This window comes from Varroa destructor, unplaced genomic scaffold (assembly GCF_002443255.2).
Source record: "Varroa destructor unplaced genomic scaffold, Vdes_3.0 BEIS01000007.1, whole genome shotgun sequence".
Classification (NCBI taxonomy): Eukaryota; Metazoa; Arthropoda; class Arachnida; order Mesostigmata; family Varroidae; genus Varroa; species Varroa destructor.
The window spans coordinates 6,041,129-6,058,864 of record NW_019211460.1 but is presented as its reverse complement, the minus strand read 5'-3'; the positions used below and the strand labels follow the sequence as shown (position 1 = coordinate 6,058,864).

The 17,736-nt window shown below is 36.0% G+C and overlaps 1 protein-coding gene across 4 annotated transcripts in view; it reads left to right on the top strand.

Moving 5' to 3' along the window:
- Nucleotides 1-175: 175 nt before the first annotated feature.
- The window catches only part of Arp3 (Actin-related protein 3), a 29,645-nt gene continuing 12,084 nt past the window's right edge, over nucleotides 176-17,736 (top strand). The window contains exons 1-4 of one of the 4 annotated variants that reach the window (XM_022814096.2): nucleotides 176-425; nucleotides 4,595-4,824; nucleotides 11,253-11,308; nucleotides 13,109-13,280. In XM_022814096.2, the coding sequence (XP_022669831.1) occupies nucleotides 4,718-4,824; nucleotides 11,253-11,308; nucleotides 13,109-13,280 (335 nt within the window). In that variant the 5' untranslated portion in view covers nucleotides 176-425; nucleotides 4,595-4,717. Of the gene's footprint in view, nucleotides 426-4,594; nucleotides 4,825-9,350; nucleotides 9,371-11,252; nucleotides 11,309-12,660; nucleotides 12,810-13,108; nucleotides 13,281-17,736 lie in introns of those variants that run through there. The other 3 variants (XM_022814097.2, XM_086974480.1, XM_022814098.2) reach the window with 3 other exon arrangements.

Sequence of the window (17,736 nt, the reverse complement as noted above, 5' to 3'; positions counted from 1 at the left end):
CATATCGATTTCTTACAAGGTTATTTATTAACTCGTTAATGAGGAAACTGTTTTAGAAAATACCTTAGTGTGGTGTAATTTTGATTCACCTGCTTTGATTGTCTTGGGCGAGTTACTTGATCTAGTCAAGAACCTGGAAAGGGTTGCTGGTATATCCGTTGAATATTATTGTTTGAAGGGAGTTTCCGTCAGTTGTTTCCTGCAACTGCGACGCGCGTTTGAGCCGCTCAGTGTGTTTAAGAGTGGCATGAGAATTCGAAATAATAAAATTAAGTTCATCTGTGTGCTGATTCTAAAGATAAGCCTAGGAGCGTCAGAAGTTTACTGCGTGTGTTAAAAGTTTTGCGTTTGTGGTAAAACGTAAGCCGAACTTGCGAAGAGATGACGGGTCGGTTGCCTGCAATCGTTATTGACGGAGGGACGGGGTAAGCACTAAATCTTTGATCTTTGCACCGCTTTCTTTTGCAATATTTTTTTTTAATTCTTACGATAATTGTCTTTTGTTTTAAGAAATTACAACGACCCATACAGATTAAATTAGATTTAATAGGCAGTTTTTTACCCATTAAATTTATTTAAAATTTGAAGTATAAATTGCTTTGATAGTAACGACTAACGAAAGCTCAGCTACCATTAAGTAGTTCGCCGTTTATTTGGAAAGCTACGTTTTGCTGATATGGATATAATAAAAAGACTTATTGAAAAAAACGAGAAAAGACACATGATATTTAAAATATATTTGTACATTAGTTATGTAAATGGTTTGATATTTCGACTTTAGATTTTTAGAACTTTAGATTTTAAAAATTGACGTAGTATGTTAGAAACTCACAGCCGAATTAATATAGAATTTGAAAGTTGTCCTATATTAGTTCACAGTTTTCGTTTCAAAAACGAGTAACCCCAGATGTTTATATCATTGACTATATACTGTTGTTTGAAAAGTAGCATCTAACTTGCTCTAGCTCTTTCATTTTATAAAGCACATTAATTTGTCATGATTTTAAGAAAACAGCATAAATATAGTAGGAATTGTAACCAGTCAACCATTTAAATATTATCAAACTTGATACCGCCTACAAAAAAAGGAACGCAATTCAAATGATATAACGTAAACACTTTATCGTAGACGTAGTAGTGCAGTAGCGAAGAGGTTACGCTCGTGTCAATGCAGAGAGAGTGCTATGCTATAATTTAATTAACGACATTCTACTCATACATACGTGCCAGCATAAACGTTCAGTAAAAATAAGAGTGTAAGACATGCCCGTATAAGATATTATCATTTCATCATTTCAAGGTATAAAGTGAAATTCTCTTTAACACGAATAAGGTAATTCTAGTGTGCAGCGTTCACAACAGCAACTCTATCCTCATTAGATTCTTGCTATTTCACAAGGTCATATTTTTGTTGGAATTCATTTGTTTTCTTTGTTAAAGATTCTGACACAATTGGCCCAATTCATCTCATACCTCCCGATATGAAACATTAAGGTATGAAGCATACCTGAACTAATGCATGCTTCTCTCACATTATTAAAATTGATATTGAATTAAACGTCACATGTGATAAACAATTGCTGCATGCTGTAAAGTAAAAAAATTGCAAATGCTTGGTTTTACCGTTTTGACAAAAAACGTACTTAATATATCATTATATTAATATAGAAGCAGCCTTGCAGTTTTCTTAAAATACGGTCGATAATTTACATCGAAAGCAAGGCTTGTACTAAGTTTGTACCTCTCGATAATAAGCATTCGATAATTCAATCTATGCCAATGTGCGCGTCGTAGTGATCTGATGTCTAACTTAGACGTTTGAAAGACTCGTCCCTCACATAGCATTCTGTGATTAAAAGCAACAAAATGCTGGCCCTATGAAACGAATCTTCAGGGTCTCTATTGAATGCGGCTGGAAGGGTGGTTAAACCTCATCAGATATCTTTTCGTACTAAATTACTCCTATTTATACGAAGTCAAACAATTAAGCGACTATAATATTATGTAATAAAACTGCGTTCTCATAAACACGAAACTGTGAGGCGTTACTTCTTCCGAAGTAAAGCTTCTCCCTCGGATAGCTAAATTCCCACACCCCTAAAGACAAACAAACATCCCAGATTTCAATCCTTACGTGGAGCATGTTTTAGTAGAACTCGGCTTCAATAAATCAATATAGCGTCACAAATGGCGCTGTTAACAAAAAAAATAATTCTCTAATTTTTTTAAAAAAAAAAGAGTGCTCCATTTGGGATGGGAATTAAGGAAATAATTGAGGAAGAAAAGGAAATAATGAAAAATTGGAAAATTGATGAGTAGTCTTAGGCGAGTGTGTACTAAGAAGCAATAAGTGCAGTAATTAGTGATACTTCTTATAACTATTCAGTTATTATTTAAATAAAATCAGTTCACATACGACATGGCTTCACATGTACTAGCTTAACCTGGTATGTTCTGATAGCTGTTCCGTATTGCGTTATTCGTCTGTTCAACTTTAAATAGACAAGCCAAGTCGATTGTGCTACCCTTGGATCCTATGTATAACAGGTTTACAAACTGTAGCCCACCCGCTTGGAACAGTAAATCGAAACAGCATCCATTTTGAAGCAAAAAGGCTTTTAGGTTGATAAACGACATGTTTGTAAGTCCCTCAGGCAGTATTTTTCTCTTATTTCAAAACTTTAGATCTCAGCAGGGCAATTAAATATATTCTTGTCTATTCATTTTGCAATGCCTTTTAAACTTTATTTCGAGACGCGTTTATCACCCGCGGAATATTGCATTTATTGAAAGAAAAACCTAATCTAACGAAAGAGTAGCCGAGCTTTTTTATTATTTATTTAGGATTCAAAATCATAGCAAAGAGAATTATACGCAAAATTGAGTGAACCGTATGCAGAAATGCAAAAAGTAAATCACCCTCTCGGCAATAGTACGCAACTGGTGGTTACACAACACAGTTGCACGAAAAGAACAAAAAGGGTGTAGTAGTTTTCAGCTCTGAAGTTAGCATTTAAATTCATATACGATATTATTAATCACCCGTAACTTATGAAATTTAGAGAATTCTTTTAGGCCTATGTATAAAGTCTGTTCGTGAGTTTGGTTCTTCGTAATTTTGAGAGCGAAGGTTTGTCAAATCGTTGGATCCGAACGTAAGGAAAATTAAATTGGCTCAGAGCTATTAAACTCCTAGTGTTCCAACTATGGAAGCGGAGACACAGCATTTCCTTGTAATGAGCAATGGCATTAGTATTTTTTTTGAAATTACAGTTTCAACCAAGTATGCATTTCTCTCCACACAAAAGTGCAACCCGCTACTAATTAGCAACACTGCATTATTATGAAGGACTATACAGTTGATCGGAGATTGATGGTATATCGACCAGCGGTTATAACTTACACCCTAATAATAATCGAACTAGTAGTTATGCATTATTTACATCTTTGGCCGTTATATTCGCCCATTGTTCGCCCATTCGCCCAGTTTCGTCTAGACAGCATTCGTGTTTTCCGTAGGGTTGTGCCTTTACCACAATCCTCGAGCGGTTGTGGCGTTTTAGCACTGCTATCTGTCGTCATAATGAGACCTCAGAGCTTTGTCTACTTCAGGTGTTCTAGGTTTTTATCTAGAGACTTCGTATAGTGTATAGTTGCTTGTTCGCAATAGGGCATTGTTTTTCTATTCCATCTACTTTCCTTCCGCAGACACTAATCTTAGGCGACCAAGCTGCCTCTTTTCTTCCGTGCTTCAGCGAGGGTAACCACGTAGACGATGGCCTAACGGGCTACCTACTCTAACGACTGGAGCAAGAGTAGCTTAGCTCTGTCGACGATCTGATCTGTGGCCTACATTCCGGTTTTTTCTTTCGTTTTGTACAATAAAAAAAATCGAGCGGTGAGGCAGTTGATTGGTGACAGAAACTCAAAGAACGGCTAGAGATTTTATACCCTGATGACGTTTTGACGTGCAGTTATCTCATTTATATTCTTGATCGTTGCGTCCGTAGTTTCCAAGTTTTCTAATTTGTTACCACTTCTATGGCGCTTTTTTGTTTGCCTGATTCTGCTGTTAGATATATTGTCATGTTACGCTGTAACGGTCTTATTTGCGTAATCCTTTCAAACTAATATTTAAGCTAATTAATCATATGGTTTAAATATTTTTGATTCCCGGTTCCTTCCGTGTGTATCGAAATATTTGTCTAAGTGTCGATGTAACTCTTATGTTTGAAAACAATCCCAATTTTGGTGTGCAAGAATAAGTACAGTATTTCTGATGCTATTTTACACGCGTTGTAAGATGAGGGGTGTGCCCGGGAAGAGTATTCAATTTTGAGTAGGGGTACGACATATAAATTGGATATCGCTTGGGTTTTTGAATACCACACTTTTTGTGATGATCTGTAGTGAAGTATACTAAGTCATCTTTGCCTGGTTAGTTGCTCTGCGACTGATGCAAATGCTTGATGATCATTGTTTAGTATAAGTTTAAAGTACTAGTGAATAATTGCTTAAATACGGATGTCGTTCCTTCTATATGCTGCTACTGGTTGATTCCATTTGTTGTTGCCCACCTCACGTTGTCATTTAGTTCTGAAATGCCGGTATCTCTCAATCGACCTGCAAGTGGATGTGGATATCATCTGGGAGAGTCATTCATATCGGGACAGCGAACAAGGAGTGAAGCAGCAAAAGATGCGCCAACTCTGTCATCATGATAAATAGGAGCAGGGAGCCTATTAACTCACGAAAATGTATTATACATTACAAGCACAAACGAGGAAGAAATATAATGACTACTTACGGAGGAAGCAATAACAGGTACCACCATTGACTGACGTGGGTGCTGAATGTAACTGTCATTAGCTTGGGTTACGTTCTTAAATCGAAGCTTGAACGGCACACAAGTAATTTTTGAAAACTTTAAAAATGGGTAATAATTATTTAATAGTGGTAGTGATATAGGGGATACTGGTACATCTAAACTCGTGAAGCTTTTGTTGAAGCATGCAATACGCAACGAGTTTAGTTTGGGCTGAAGAACCAACTATCTTAAAAAACGTGGGAGTCAAATAGCCCAGAAAGTTCACGAAAATTATTTGTAAGTACAACCGAATTTGGCATAGATACATCTGTCTGAAAACAATTTGGGATATGTTGAAAATGGCTTTTCTAGCTGTTTTGTGGATCTTTGGACTTTTTCAGTTCAATCCCTATTATGAATTATATGCTTTTCACCAAAATGGCTCTGGTTTCTTCCAAACCCTTACAGTGACGGACAATGGCATAGGCTGTTAAATAGTTTCTAGCTTCCGTCGGGTTTTTTTGGAAATAGAAACGGTGGCCAATAGATCTTCTGGCTCCGACAGGTGAGGTTGAAATTTTGTTTTAGAAAAAGCGTGTTTTTTTTTCTAGAGCAACGGTTAACAGATGAACACGCACATACTAGGACAAATCGCCTATTAATAGATATACAAATTCGGAACTACCACCTAATAGATCTAAATGGATTAAAGTCACTGATTATTAAGATTTCTTAGCTAAATTTAGCTTCATTAAAAACGCAGATAAGAACTAATAGAGAAAACCATACCTGAAAGATCTATAGGGTGTTTCGCGTTGAAATACTTCAGTTAAAAAATTTGCAGAAGGAAATGTTTTTGAAAATAAGCATTGACATTTTTTGTTGCATGAGGCATGGTTTATATACACCGCATTTACTCTTTTACAGGTATCCTGATACATTTACCATTAAATTTAAGTTGTATTTAAAATAATCAATATAAATGGAGACAAAAACGGATATCGAAGGTTTCAACAACTGCCATCTCCGTTGTTGCCACATCCTTGATTCGAAACGACGTTGATTCGCGTATACGTTAGCTTTTTTTCACAAAACTACCGCAATAGAGCTTCTGCGACACTGATAATTCAATGTTAGAATTATGATCAAAAGAGTTTGTGATATAATTACCTGTCAATATACTCCATTTATTCCTGACTAACTGAGGTACCTATAAACGCCAATCACATAACTGATTCAAGATATCTGCTCTGTGCAAGCGACCTCGAGTGGATGCATTTCTTTACCCATCTGTAAGTCATTTAGCAAAAAGCTGGAATGCTTACTTTTTCTAGAATCACAATAAATGGACTAAACGGGACTGCACGGACAAACTATTTGTAGCCTGGCTACAAGTAGTTTGTCCGTTCGGAAAGGTTCCGTCGTCCTAAAAATTAAGACGGCTGTTTTAAGGCTACTTGAACAAAAGTGGTTTCAATAGAAAAAATAAACCAACACCAATATATAAAACAGAATAACAAAAAAAAACGGACCATATTTTCAATTACAATATAAATCAATATTGAAAGATTTAGTAGCAGAACATTTTGTTCACATGGGTAAATTTTATTGTGAGATGTCGTATAACAATCACCATGCCCTCTTTCACAGTGCAATTATTAGTATTATTATTACAAATGGTTAGTAGAACGTTTCATAGAAACGTTTTAACTCCAGACATTTAAATTGTAATGATGTGCTTAACGCTTCTGCCTTTGATTCACGCATCGCTAGACACCGCTACAGTGAGATCTAAAGAGAACATCTTTTTGTGACTTTTTTGATTCACATACTTTCAAATTCATTTTGCAAATGCTGGTCTCTACGGATAACCATGTTTGTACTAAATACTGAGTCTAACAATAGCTTCAAATAGCTGTGGTGTTTAATATTGGTAAACATTAATCGCCCCTGAGTTGTTTTAATTATCTTTTCTTTTTTTACCTTGGGCAACGCACTAAGTTAATTAAGCTAGCTTGTGTTATGCATTTTCTTTTTCGTTTACAAGTTGTATACAAGAATTTCACTAAAGACAAGAATATATTATCAGTAGACCTAATGCCTGAGCTAGATCGCTTTAAAGACAACCACAGTAGAGTTCATCTGAATATATCGCGAGCACTTAAGTTGTGTTCATTCCGACGAAAGGTTTTTTTGACTTTTTCCGCTTATATTTGAGATATCGTAATAACATTTAATAGTGTATTCCAAAGCGACAGCTCCTGTGACCCGCTTGAAGTTGTAGGAGTTGTCGTCTTCCTGGAATCCGACACTAGCGTTTGAAATGTTCCACCACTGAGGCTCTGGAAGCTTTTAGTGAAATGTGCGAAGGAAGACTATGTTCATTCAATAGTTTGTCACAGGTTTTTCCACTGTATGTCCAGAAATATAGAATGTAATATAATGGTTATTTATCAGTATATATGAATAAGGGCTTTGCTTTTAAAAACCAGATCCTTTACATTTCATACTCTAGCATAGGGCAGTAGCTTCGAGGGTAAGAACACAGCATTATGATTAGAATTTTAAATATTTTTAACAATTTTCCTATTTCGTTCCCACAGGGTGAAACCTCTCATACCTAAGTGTCTCAGGATTATATCAACAAGTACAAACTCAGTCAGCGATAGCTGGGTGAGAATTTTAAGAACCTATCTAGATGCAAATCTAGGTTCCCTAGATGCAAACAGCTTACAGAAAGAAAATGTAAGAGAGTGAGAATATTTTTTACACCTGACGCGGTACATTTTTAACTGCCGTATCTAGCTAGTAATTATGTAACCAATTTTTTTTATTTGCGAAAATGACGCCACTGTCTCATCAGACCTTGACTATTTGCAATAGAGGTACGTCAAGAGCTTCTGCTGGATGCTTTTCAATGCTTATAAGCACGAAGTGGTTTATGGTCTTTTCCGCAACAAAAAGATCATGCTGGGCATCGGCGCATTCTACAGTTTGCTCGTTCCGTCAACAGGGAAAAAATGCACTGTTATGTAAATTAAATAATGAGAGGAGGTAAATGTCTTACAGGTAAAGGACATCTCTTGTGATAAACTGCAAACGACTTAGTTATCGAAAGAGTGGAAGCAATATTTACACTGGCCATTCGTTTCTTTGAGCTCGACGAATAAACAGTGATATTGCAGAGTGTTCTATTTCACATTGACTCTCGCGTTGTTCTGAATATAGATCTGAGGATGTGGCCTAGCATTATATTGCATTGTACGGCTGACGATCCTGTATGTGAGAGTAAACTAATCGACAACCAGCGACTGAGGAACTGAGGAACCTGTGCCCATTGAGGTTATTATTACCTCGTTATTTGATCAAATAGAAATTAGGGATCCAGGGGTTGAAGACTCTTTCAATTTTAAAAATCAAAATAATCATTTTCTAGAAAAGACTAACAAAAATCAAGTGTGTAAGTGTTAAATTAAATTAAATTAAAAAGAAACTGATTTTCTTTTTCCGCGACATAAGCCACATGACCCTCTGAAAATGTTTGTATTTCGTAATAATATGGAGTTGTTGAACACACTGTGTGAAGGATGAGTTGGTACAAGCTTCGACGATCTGTTAGATGTAGCGGTATGTGCTGATCAATGCTTTCGTGCTGGGTGAACGGCTACGCATATTACAAGCGTATAAAATCGTTGGCCTTCATTACTGCCGGTTGTTATTTGGCTCCTAGGAACATTTCCATGGAATAAAATTTAACCGGGTCTTTAACCGGGATTCGATTGAAAAAGTTACTGAAAAAAGACACAATTCTGATGATCCAAGGTACGATAAAGAATGCTTTCCAACTCAATATTGCTTTAACGGACTCCATGAACCAATATCGCTTCACTCACGGTTATTACCAAAATTTTTTTGTTTATGTAAATTACCTGTTAGCGCTTTAGACTATTAATTATGAGAGCTAAATTATATAAACACATCTATAATGCTATTTTACTGAGTAAAGATCTTATCAAATACATCTGTCATGTTATATATTGAGAAAAGAAGTCCTATCAAATCCTCGGGACCAGGAGATGCTGAAAGTTTACTTATATAAAGACCTCATAAAGGAACGACATAAATTTGTTTGAATTTACTTTAAGCATCCTATCGGTTTGTAGATATTTTCAAATCCCGCTTTATTGTGTTTCATTATAACGTGCTCTATATGAGCGCACGGTAACCTTGAATTGCGGCATAAATATTGTGAAGGACTAAGACACTGGCCGATGAGTGATCGCATAGGAATTTTATACTCTAACCGAGCCCACACTAGCAATTATCCTTTATTTCAATTCCTCACAACATCCACGCAGCACTTAAATGGCTTCTATAGCACATCTTTCATGTTAATTGCTTTCCATGAATGAATTCAACTTGTACCCGATTGGTTCCCATGCGGTATTGACTTTTCCTCCCTTTTCAGGGGCTCTACTGCAGACCCTATTCCTTCGTGTTCGAGTTTTATTTCATCCCTTGCTTCAGCGCTTTTGGATCACCGCGTACCGTTTTTGCGATGAGGTTGGTTTTTTCCCGTCAAAAGCCTGGTCACCAATCCATATACCTCTGTCAACGATATAGGCAGTGACTTTCGGATTCCTGCTCTTGACCTCGATCTTTTACGATCAAGCGGAAATCAGCTAGACCGATAGCAGGACGGTGTCGAAGTCAACTATTTTGGTTTATTCAACAGGTTTGGTCAGGCGAAAGTTTTGTCACTGCCATTAAAATTATGAACGACTAGACGACCGTTGTTTGAAAACTGTATATCAGCTGAGGCTCTTACACCCTAACCGCGTTTAAACTAACAGCTGTTTATTAGTTACCTTCTTGGCCAATATATTATAGTGATCCGTTCAAATTCGCCGTTTTTTTTGAATGGCCGCACGCGGTTCCATGTACGCGCTCTTGTCAAATCGGTTCTACTAGATGAAAACTAAATTAAAGGATGTAACTAAACTTGCCGCCATTGCCAACAACAGGCATTTTTTAATTAAAGCGATGATAAGCTTCTATCCAATGTTTTTGCCCAAGACGAAGCGTCAAGGTAGTAATAAATTACCAAATCCAATTAAAATAATTAATTATTAATAGACAGTGTACAACATTGTGAATAAATTTGCGGCTGGAGCGAAAGCAAACTCAAACGCAGCATAGCGGAAAATTCTTGAGAGATAAAACTATATAAATTTTAGGGTTAATTGACGTCGTAAAAAGTGCATTGTCTGATAATCCCTTTGTCCTGATAAGGTCGTTAGCGAAGCTTTATGCGGGTATGGCTGCCATGTCACATATTGCCTTCAAAGACGTCAAATACAAACCATATATTAGTTGGACATATACTCTGACATTTTAAAACCTTGAAACTAACTTGATATCGCGTACTCCCGAGGTAGCATGTCTTCGATTGTTTCTTGACAGAAAAATGTTCACCACTGATGCAGAGATCTACCGCAGAAGCGATCGCTAGCTTATAACGTCGAGGATATGTGTATGACGGGTGAAACTAAATATCTAGTTAATGTTCTCTGTGTGATGGCTAGTGAAGCAGACAAAATAACGCCGTACTTTTTTCTAAAAAAAGCTAACTTATCAGCAGACAACGTGTTCTAAAAACTTATGAGACGTGAATGTGTTTGAGGGGAGACAGACGTTTTCCAGCAAAATGGCTCATCAGCTCATCCTAGTTGGTCAATGTAGATGTGGCTACTTGAGAATTTTAGCATCTTTGTCATTAAGCACAGATGGCGGCGGAAGAACCTAGCTTAGAACCTGCTGTATTGCTTCGGATAGAGCATTATTGAGCGAGAGTCTGGCAGACTTGACATGACAACGTTGACTCACTCACTCGGCTTGTCAAGGAAGCATTTGCACAATTGCACGGGGAAACTTTGGAACAAGTCCGTTATAGGAGCTGTAGGCAAATTGAACGGCGGTGTTGTGAAATAAACTTGACCGTCAAAGCTAACAGGTTTTAGCAAATGCAAAGCATTTTGCTACAATATTTACTTTTGTTTAGATACAGCCTTGGAAGACGGAATTCCGAATATATGTATAACAAAAAATGGAAAGAGCCGCCAAACGCAATCGTAGTAAGTTCTACGGTGATACATTTTTGAGGTGATTATTGTTAAACGGTAACCATGAATACTAAAAATATTAAACTTTAATTTTACAGGAAAAAAGCTGTAAAAATATTTTTTGCTTAGATTTAAGGTTAACTGGGAGGATATCATAGCCACTTTTCACAAAAAAGTTCGTGTTAAGACCCAAAAAAGGCTAACAATCGAACTGTATGTCAACTGGCGTAAAAAGGTGCTCAAAAATACGTAGTCCAAGATGAGATTTCCTTTCAAAATCTACATTACAATTTAAAATTTTAACGACTTATTTTGATTTGCAGGTATACAAAACTAGGGTACGCTGGGAACAAGGAACCACAGTTCATAATACCGTCAGGTTAGTGTTTGACGTGTTTCGAACGTGTCTAAACTGACAAGTAAATGATTTTATCAGGCTTACTGCGAGTGCTTGCAATTACCAGATCAGAAGAGGTTTTCCCGAATGGAGATCAGCCCCAAAAGATGGGATCAAATTATTAAGAATTTGTGTCCATGTTTGTCGTTTTTCACTTCACTGCCCAAAAGAGTTTTTAGCGTTTTTGTTTTCAATATTGGTTATTGTGATAATATTTCCTTTTAAAAAGGTTGAGAAATTGCCTGTTTTTCCTCGAAAATAAATAAAATATTACCATTATGTCTAACTTCATCACTGTTACAATTAACACCATTTTTATTTTGGCCTTGGCAATCGAAAAAATCTTATCGGTACAAAGCTTTATATTGCAATGAAATATTTGGTAGCTGTGCGTTGCTTCAAAATTTCTGCACTAAAAAATTTCGTAATTTTTTAGTAGCAAGCTAAACGTGCAAAAAATGAATAGTAAAAGGCATAGTCCCTGGACTGGTTTGGCCAGCGGTGGTTCCAATGGATCTCAAGAAATGAAAACAAGTGGCCCTGCAGATGGTGTACCATAAATTATATCTGGTGAACGCGACTGAAATTTGCTAACACAGAAGGTAATAAAACAGCTGTAGTAAAAGTTGGTGGAACATTGTGATAAAAACTAACAAGTTATCTGTAAATGGTTACGGAATTAGTGTAGTGACGTAACTGTTAGTATAGAGCCAAGCTATGGTTCACACTGGGCTGTGTATGACACTAATTAATCGCATCAAAACTCTCATGTAAGTCTATTATTTACTAAATTGCCGATCTAAAAAACGTCTTGCTTCCTTTCATGGCTGTGTACCTTTAACAATAACGCTGAGTACCGTCATGTAGTATTGCTTCAAATACCTGGCAAATGTAAAAATACAATACAACTGGAGGGACCATGCAAGAATAGGGCTTAGTTTTGTTCCTTTTGCTCCATTTTTGAATTTGGTACTTTTGCCATTGCGCGGATTCTTAGTAAGAGTGTATGTAGGTTCAAAGTTCTAACATTTGTTCAAAAGGCTAATGTGTGAATTCCATTCACAGGTACCAAATTCAGACTAGAATAATACGCGGCTTCAGTCAACGTTGTCTGACTATACCCACTAAATATATATCTTTGTGTATTCTTAACCTTAAATTTATACTTTTTTAATACATATTCTTTAAATACAAGCTAAAATGTTCAAATCTACTCGTCACTGCCACCGAACTCTATTTCCTTATAAGGTGATGCCGTCCTCTTGCCTGGTTTATGGCTAGCGATAGAAATTGAACCATGTCTTGACTCAGGCGGGTTATTTTGTTGATTTAAGTTCCGTAAATTGTTCATGGAATACATCATACACATTTTCCACTGGCCTGGACTAAATTCACGAGGGACCCAGATTTCATCCTCCGGAGGCGCGTATATCAAAAGTTATTCAATTCAAAGTTCGTCGGATTTGCTTACAACAACCCGCAGGTTCATATCCTCTATATAATTCACCCTCTGATGTGTCAAAAGATTCGTGACCCACAGAAGTTTTTTTTATATGACAGTCCTTATCGTTCGGACCTGTCAGTTTCGAACTATCCTATTTCATCCGTGAACTAAAGATCTGCTAGGAACCGATGTGCAACATACATATCTAATCTTTGGGAATTGTTTTCCTAATTAATAAATTAAGAAAAGTTAGGTTAAATAGACGAATTCAACATAATTTTGTAGTTTTTTATAGCTTCACTGTTGCTTTAACATGGCATATTTTTTCTATGTTCCAGCAATTGCAATTAAGGAGAACGCCAAAATCGGAGATATGGCGACGCGTCGCTTAGCTCGTGGTGTCGAGGATCTGGATTTCTATGTTGGAGACGAAGCTGTTGATGCAGCTGGATATGCAGTCAAATACCCTATCCGGCATGGAATGGTTGAAGACTGGGATCTTATGGAAAGGTGCGTTTCTGCAGATCTAGAAGAAATCTGATCCTAAACATATATGTAAATCCCGGAGGCTTCAGTTATTCGTACCCTTTACTAATGTAATTTTCTAATAATCGATTATCACATACAGTCTAAGAGCTCTTTTGTTATCTTTGAAGCCTGTTGTCATTGTAATCTGATATCTAAAGAAATTTATGACTAGGTTTCGAAGTTATGATTTATTCTTAAAGCGCGACAACTGAATGTTTTTTAATTGGATTAAAAATTCAAATCAACATTTTAAAAATACTCCGAATTTAACATTACATGTGAAAATCGTTTAAAAGAAAAAGATTTAAAAATCATTAAAAAACAACGAAATAAGCTTCTATAATGACCAGTAATATACATCGATAATGGTCATTAGAAGATAATGCTAATGAAGATATAATTTAGCACTTATTATTGGTGTATACTTTTTTTTATATTAAATTTACTGTTCGCCTTTTCTAATGTCATTTGCCGTCCTTACCAACTTTAAAAAAAAAAAAACAATTTTTGACTGTTTGCTGTTTTTTAGTTAAAAAATAGGATCCATATTATTTTTACTAAGGAAACATACAAATCCAGTACAAACACGTGTCAAATAAGGAAATACTGCCGTCTGTGAGAACTAATTCCTAATTTTTTCCACACGCGAAATCTCCTTTAAACGCCTTCCCTTAAATTGCTGTTTTTGAAATGAACATATTAGTAGTCATACCATTATTGTACTTACAATTATTGATTTTTTAATATTAATTTAAAATAAATTGCTATTAATATTAGCTCTTTCATGCACCTATATTATTTTCCTAAAAGATGTATTTTGCCACTGTATATTTGAACGAAATTATGCTTACTTAGCCTGTACTGTGTTGACGGTAAAAATGTCAGTTCGTGTAGTGTAGAAACCAAATTGGGGAACGTAAGAAGTTTGAGATAAAACATTAATTTTCTAAATATGAGGTAGCAAAGTGTGGTGCTGCAATAGTGATCTACTGAGCAAACAAGTTGAGTGTGAGAGAGAAAAAAGTGTAGTTACAATTGTCATTGAGTAAATAAATGAAGATTGCCAGTTATACGTCCTACAGTGCTGTTAACAATTATCTTCTGACATTATATTTGCACTTAGACCTTAAAAGAAACGGAATTACAATGCCGTACAATTGGTAAATCACCTCCAGACCCTGAGAGGGCACAACAGTATATCTTAAGGCCGATCCATTAGCATATCATTCTCGTTACGGTATTCTGCCATATTGCTGATAACTTTGTTATACCGATAGATTTCTAAATTGTAGAAGTACGCATCGTCAGTATATTTTCACAGCAACTGTAATTTTGAAAACGTTTGATAAATCTCAAACATATGTACCTTGTTCATGATCTATTTATGGTTCATTACTTTAAATTGGTTTTCGTGTATTATTTTATACTTTCATTATCTTTAAACTCAAAGTATGACATATATATGAAATATCATCAAAGTTTCTGCATTTTGAAAAATGACGCATTTACTTTAAAACTGTAACTCCAAATTATTATAGTCATTGTCTAGTCGATGACAACAGGGTTGGCAGAACAGTCTCTACTAACTAAGAAGTGAGTAAACGTAAGTTGCGTGAGAATATGTGAAAACCAAATATTTGCAATAACACACTTCTTTTAAAGGTTTGTCACGATGGTGCACGTATGCCTGAAGAATTTAATTTCTTAGTCCACTCTAAAAGCTTGCAACAAGTTACTATCGTGTTTGTCGGTACATACGCATGTTTTTACATTATCTCTGTATTATATTAAAAATACTGATAGAGTTAAGTACATCATTGAGTTTATACGTATGAATTTTACATGAAGATCTCAACTCTGTTTTGACATTGACTCTAACTTTAGAGACTACGGTCTCTGAAAAAATTTTGAATCAATTTCAGCAGTCGATCACTTAATGTGAGGAAGCACCTTGAGAAGCTTGGGATGAGTAACTTGTTCGAACGCTGAAGTCAAAGCGCTGAGACATGTTGATGAACTTTATAAACTGTGTTTCCAGCACCTACAGCACCTAGGCTTGGTTTCTGTTTTTTGACGAACTGAGCATTGGAGTCCTGGCACGTTAGCCTTCTTGTAGAGGGTTGCGCAGGTGTTGCTTTCTAGTAGTTTGCGTGTTACATGTTACTTATTCTCGCTTCTATTTCTTATCTTTTTTTGTTCACCGGGCACACTATGGCAGTTCGAAATATGTAAGACGTTTGACTAGTTTTATGATGTAAAAATATGTGAAAGAGGGATGTAAACTGAGATTCTGGACCTTTCAAGGATAACATAATTCTGTCCGGTATCTCTCTAGTTTGGGGTCGTAGTTTCTTTAGATGTTCTATATGTTTACTGAGTTGACATTTAGTACATCGTGGACAGTGAATTTAAGGGAGCCTTCAAGAAGTAATAAAAAATCTATTTAATTTCGCTACAGCAGTATGTACATGTATTCGAAAAAAGCACTAATTGTTTTTTTTCGTGACCAGCCGTATTTGAATTTCATATGTGCACCGAATAAGACTCAACTGGTTCTTCACAGTTATAATGTTTTGGATATTGTTGCAAATTGCTTTCGGATCACTGTTTTACCGAATGCTATGTTCTCTCATTATTATTCTCTGACGCTTATTACCTTTATTTTTATAGGAAAGTTGTCAAGTTTTTTTCAATGATAAATGTAGCTGAATTATATATTCGAAGTTTAGATAGAAGATGTGTTTCGCTTGGGTGGAACGTAGTTGTAAAATTTAATTTCCCACCACGTTGTTTAGATCCTTGAAATCGCTAAAGAACATTTTTCCGTTAATTCAGTCTAGATTTGATTTTATTGCAGCGTAGTTTTCTCTGTTTGTAACACTCATCATACCTGGAAATTCAGAACTTTACCAAATAATGATCAAAGTTGCTTGAGTTGGCAAGCTCTTTAGCATGTGACATTCGGTTGTCGTTAGGTAACGCAATACCAAACAGATGTTGTGCTTGTCATATTTGTAGCAAACTGTTTAGGAATAATTCTCCTAGGACTTGTATCTGTATGCGGAAAATAGACTGACATGAGCTGTATTGGTCCTAGTGGAAGTGCGGTCTACTTATACATGTAATAACGTCGCACGCGCAGAATCTTATTCCATATTTAAAAATACACGAACACTTCGACTACGTAATATTCTGGCCTTTCGGATTACTTCTAGCGGGTTTTTCGGAGAGCCATGTAGATTTCTTGATCTCTAGGTATTGGTCGAGAGTCTGTGTACCCTTTAGTATATTTATTTATTTACCATGGCGTCTGTTTTCGATTTTTGTCTGTCTTGGGTGTTCGTTGTTTGTTAGAGGTGCATTAAAAGTCTTGCATAAAAGTTGCAGTTGATGGAGTAAGTTATATTTTGGTGCGAGTTTTTATCGAGGTGTGTCCTTTTGGACGAATTCGAACCTTTTCTAGTTTGTTCTTTATATGATGTTCTCGCTTATATCCGCTTATGAATTAATCTTAATCTCATCGTCGCCATCTGACCAATCTAACATTAGTTTTAATGTCTTCAGTGGCAGATTCACCAGGCTTTTTTATTTCTTGCTTCATTTACCTTATCGAAATCGTTAGTTAACTAACGTTCGATATAAAAGTCATAACTTATGACTTATATATATATATATATATATATACACTTAGAAGTCAATTGCTTGATAGCACAGAGGTGTAGACGTAGTGCTCACTAAAATACTAGCTCGGGATCGAACAAAACACAACCTGAGTTGCCAAGTCATTGTTCGGCCTTTTAGATTCAAAAATTCTTAACCATTAAGTGATCGAAGTTTTTTGTATACGCTTAGAAAAAACAGAGATTTCATGTTTCCACAAGCGAATTACGGATGATCTTAGATTTCTTATTGCATCCATTACTACATATCTTTCTGCTTACAAATCTCTTTGAATATATTCCGCCTTGTTGTATCCTAACTTGAAACTTTCTTTTGTTCCAGTGCTGCATCTGGCATATATGTTGCATAAGCTCATTAGAAGAACCACGCTGATAAAACCTATTAGCTTGCTTGGCATTTCAAGATTAGATGAAGTCCAACTAGTCATAAATCCAGCATATATTATACTGAATGAAACAAATTAAGTTAAAGCATTGAAATGAATGAATGAATGAATGAAGCATTTCACAATTAATCTCAAAGACCATCAAAAGGTCTTGCGCGGAAAAAAATGTGTCTAGTAAACTAAAGGAAACTATATCATTAAAAAAATTTGATAATTCCCTCTACAACAACTTTCGATACCGATGCTTAGCATTGCGTTTCCAGACAGAGTACGGATTGGCCGAAACGAACGGCGTTTTGAGTCGACTCAACGGGTAGGCATCATCTCAGTTGAATTCACCGCGACACTATGAACCAGTGCTCCAGCAAGGAA